This window comes from Lathyrus oleraceus, chromosome 5 (genome assembly GCF_024323335.1).
Source record: "Lathyrus oleraceus cultivar Zhongwan6 chromosome 5, CAAS_Psat_ZW6_1.0, whole genome shotgun sequence".
NCBI classification, from domain to species: Eukaryota; Viridiplantae; Streptophyta; class Magnoliopsida; order Fabales; family Fabaceae; genus Lathyrus; species Lathyrus oleraceus.
This window is the reverse complement of record NC_066583.1, coordinates 612,037,569-612,042,248: the sequence shown is the minus strand read 5'-3', so window position 1 is coordinate 612,042,248 and position 4,680 is coordinate 612,037,569. Positions and strand designations below refer to the sequence as shown.

At 33.3% G+C, this 4,680-nt stretch overlaps 1 protein-coding gene across 1 annotated transcript; it reads right to left on the bottom strand.

Moving 5' to 3' along the window:
- Positions 1-1,614: 1,614 nt before the first annotated feature.
- On the bottom strand, positions 1,615-3,767 carry LOC127087031 (F-box/kelch-repeat protein At5g60570). Its single transcript, XM_051027867.1, has 3 exons — positions 3,581-3,767; positions 3,343-3,420; positions 1,615-3,061 (listed from the first exon to the last, which is right to left on the bottom strand). Exon 3 carries the CDS (start codon positions 3,026-3,028, stop codon positions 1,934-1,936), a length of 1,095 nt encoding a protein of 364 aa, XP_050883824.1. The 5' UTR covers positions 3,029-3,061; positions 3,343-3,420; positions 3,581-3,767; the 3' UTR covers positions 1,615-1,933.
- Positions 3,768-4,680: the final 913 nt, after the last annotated feature.

Sequence of the window (4,680 nt, the reverse complement as noted above, 5' to 3'; positions counted from 1 at the left end):
CCACCACTGAAGATTTGTATGATGCATTTGTAATGGATTTTAGGAGTATTTATGTAAAATATCCAAATTTTCCGAAATACGTTAGGATTATTCTTTTCTATATGCATTTTTGAATTATAGCAAATACATTTTCAGAGATGCAATTTCGAAAAAATTAAATATAAAAGAAGTGACTCACACGTTTGCCTTCAATTTTGTAAAAAATGGATGTATCCGAAAATACATCTTTTAAGTTTTCATCGGGGTTTGTGAAAAAGCATAGAGATGGAAAAAGAAATCTCATACAAAGAATATCATTTTACTACTTGAATTCTGTCTACAAGATCAGACTTTTATCATTAAACTTATACTTGTACAAATAATGTACTAGTGCAGAAGTTTTTTATTTTAAGTTCTTTCTAGTAAAAGTCAGATTCAATTCTTAATCATTAAAACGAATCTCATTCACTAACTTACTGTTGTCATACAGTAACAGTATGATGAAAAACATATAAAAAGATAAACTATACTTGCACCACTTGAACTAGTCCCCCCCACTTGACATAAATCTTGTAGTAGTGAAACTAAAAAACTAGCATCTAAGGACAAAAAAGAAACAGTGGAACTAAAATACAAGTGCAACAATAATCAATGAATAAAGTAAACATTGCACCGATTCTTTTGTTTACATGATTAACACAAACACGTTTGTTGGTTGGCAAGAAAAAGAGGTTCAACCACCTATTGATCTCAGCATCAAGGTGTGATGATAATAAGTGTGTATAAAAGATATACCAAGAACTGTGAAACATTAAATAGTGGGTTGCAAATGCAGAGGACAAAAGAAACTTATAAGGTAATGAACAATGGTCCCAATTGAATTAATCTTGCTGATTAAAGGAACAGAAATCATTTTTAAGGTCATTTTGAAGATAAAGTGCATAGGACACATAGATAGGAAAATGAAAATAAGACCTTAATTTAGGAAGTACAGCTGGATGGATGGACATGCTACCCAAACACATTATAGACCTTGAGGGGACCTCTCTTCTTAAGAAACACAACAAAGGATAACACAAACTAAATTATTTTATAGCAGTTGGTACCTTTGTTTTCACCTTTGCTTGCAATCTAACATTCAATTTTAAACAAAATGAGGTCATATATTGGATTTCAATTAAATGTAGTCAAAATACTGTCTTGATCGTCGAATCAAGATCAGACGGTCTTCCCAATCATTGAATCAAGATCAGACGATCATCCCCGTCGTTCAATCCAGATCAGACGATCAGACAGTCATCTCAGTCGTTCAATCAAGATCAAACGATTAGACAGTCAATCCCAATCGTTCAATCAAGATCAGATGATCAGACAGCCATCTCAATCGTTCAATCAAGATCAGACGATGAGACAATCATCTCAATCGTTGAATCAAGATCAGATAGTTCATATTCCGAGTTTCTACACACAAATCATCTGATCTTTACTCAGAGTAACCCTAGTGACTGCAGGATATTTTGACCATGAACAACCCAAATCCCTACAAACATAGGTAATATGAACAATTTGAGAATAATGGACACACACATACACAAACAAACATATTACATGGAAAAAGGTAGAAAACAACCGGCATTAAACAATGAAATCTCCTTGATTTATTGGTTTTACATAGTTGGCTAAGAAAAATAAAACATAAACATTTCTGTGTAAGACTACTCAGTAATCTCAAGAAATTTAAAATTATGGACCATGAAGAAAGTGAGAAATACATTCAAATGTTAAAAAGAAGACACTAAATTATCAGATAGGTAAAGCTACCCCAAACAACAATTAACTCAGTAAATGAAGCAACATACGGAACATGGATGCGAAGCACCCTTCATGGCAAAGTCTGATTGTGGATACCGGCATCATCTTCTGTTGAGTTAATCTAAAATTATTTCCAATTCTCTCAACAGCCCATAACAGCGCAATTATACACGAACACGCCAACGTGCTCCTTCATACCGAGTACCTGCCAATCTATGGTACCGTTCGCAACACTGGTCTTAGGACACCATGAGTTCAGTACTATAGCTTCACCTTCTGGACCTCTTTGTCCACCCACAACCAAAAGTTTATCTCCACAAGCCTTGAAAGCAAGGCCCCAACCGTTTGAAGAATCGGCGCGGACGGGAAGCCTTCCCAATACTTCCCAAGTGTTCTTTTCCTTGTCATATTTCTTCACCATGTTAGTTAGATGCTCAACTGCATACAACTGATTATCCACAACCGCCACTAGTGGAGGCGCTTGAGCGCCCACGTTAACGTATGGATACATACCTTCTATTCTCCGCCAACATTTTGTTGAAAGATTATATTCCTCCCCACAAGTTAATGAAACAGTTGTGCTCGACATTCCACCAATCACGTAGAATTTGCCGTCCATAAAAAAACTAGAGCACAATCTACGTGGTGTGTGCATGTTCGGTAAAAGTTCCCATGTACATGATGCAGAGTCGTACAACTCAGCAGACTTTAGAACATTTCCATATTTATCGCTTCCGCCGGCCACAATAGCAATCGATCCAAGGCTACTAGATCCAAACAAACAGCGAGGTTGGTTCATCTCTTGACACTTAACCCAACCGCGGCAAACCAAGCTATACTTCCAAATGGCAAACTCCATCAACTCCCTACCGAAAACCAACAGTTCACATCCCACAGCCAATGACTCTTTGTCCGCGTGGTTAAAACACTCGTCGCACGGTATCTTAGGCAAAGCCATCCATCTACTTATTTTAGGGTCAAATGCAACCCATCCTCTTGGATCACAAACCAAATAAACCAAATGTTCGACAACTCCCATCTCTTTCCTCAATCCATATAAATAACCACTATTGATCAGCTTACTATACCTTTTATTAATACACGATAGGGACGCGTAATCGGATCTACTAACCCAAGCGAGACAATTGAGCGCGACATCATCGATCAGACCAGGGAGAAGCGAATCACTTGGCCCAAGTTTAGGAAAACCATCATTCACTCCTTCCCTCCGATCCATTTTTAGAAAGCTATTCACTTTCTTCCCATCCTCCTGCAAACAACAATCCAAAACACAATTCCTTTAACATCTCAAGGAATCAATCACCAACCCTCCAAAAAAAAAACTTTTTTTATTCAATTAACTAAATCAATTATCCACGAGCAACCATTATCTACATACCCATATAGTACTAATCATTTCCATGAAGTAATTATGAATCTGAAATTGACTTATTCATAAAAATCACTCCTTTTTAAGAAACAAATTAATCCCAAATTACACATAAACATAAAAAAAAAAAATCATAATTTTGGGGGAAGTGATTACAATACCAAATTTTATCACCGACAAGATTCAAAACTCTTCCAGAAAAGCATGTCTGATTCACACCTCAAAGGAAACAGAACCATCTGCAAATTAAACAACTTTAATTAAAAGGGTTTCCAAAAATCAAATCTAAGCAAAAGGGTTTCCACTGATCCAATTAAAAAAACAGAAACAATACTCGGATCCAATAAATAAAATTGAAATTAAAAAAAAAAAAAGATTGAATTAAGAAAGAATGTGTACCTGGAAGAAGTTAGAGAGAAAAGAAAGATCTGAGAAACTGAAAGGAATTGGATGAAAGCATGTTGTAGGAGAAAGGAAGAGACAGAAGAAAAAGGTTAGATAGATAGCTTAGAAGTTTGGACAGAAAATAAACTGTATAGTACTTTTATTATGTGATTGTGATAACAGAACAAAACACAGAGAAAGAACTATAACTATATATAAATATAAATAATTAATTAAAATTAAGTCAAAAAATTATATTAGTGATGAGATTAGGAAGTCGTTAATTTTATTTAAAGTGTTAATTACAAGATTAGTGTTTTAGTGGTTAAAGGAAATAAAAAATAAAGGAACTGTTTTATAAATGTTTTAATTTGCTGTTTCTGTTTGTGACCCTACTGTTTAGTCTAATTTTCAATTTGTTATTTTTCTTTTTTTTTTTAATTTGTTTTTGTCGTGTAGTTAAGAAAAGATCATGATGACATCAGTCCGTTTTGTAAGTAATGTTGTGTTGATCTCTCTTGACACCTCAATTTCTTTTTACAATTAAAGTGACACCTCTTCTTATTTTTAATGAAAGAAAAGAGTATGAATAATTATTAAAAAAATATTTATTTCATAAATAAAAAATTGTTATAATTTTATTTTAAATTTAATTTTTTTTCACAATGTCAATCACACTGGCGAATCCGATTTAAGGATCAATTCTATCTTCATATTTCAATTACAGTGGTACATGCTCCTATATTTTACATGCATGCGTCAATTGCAGTGTTACATGCTCTTATAATTTTTAGGTAGACGTGATAAATATATTTTCGGTTATTTTGATATATAATTTTAAAAAATTGATTATTTAAAAGAAATTCAAAATTTGAAACCTTATAATGTGAAGTTTATTGAACTCTGTCATCATTTCTAGATCTATGAACCAAACAAATACTAACTAGATATTATAATTGAAACTCGTACATTTTTATAAAAGATTCAAATTATAAAAAATAAAAAAAATAAAAGAGAGTATATGAAATGAGACATGTACATGGAGTTAAGGTGAAACTCTCAGTTCTTTTAATGATTTTAATGCTTCATTAATTGAAGGTCAAAAGTGCTCAACT

Bases quoted from the DNA above. Each gene is read 5' to 3' on its own strand.
- LOC127087031 (XM_051027867.1), bottom strand. From the start codon at position 3,028: ATGGATCGGAGGGAAGGAGTGAATGATGGTTTTCCTAAACTTGGGCCA.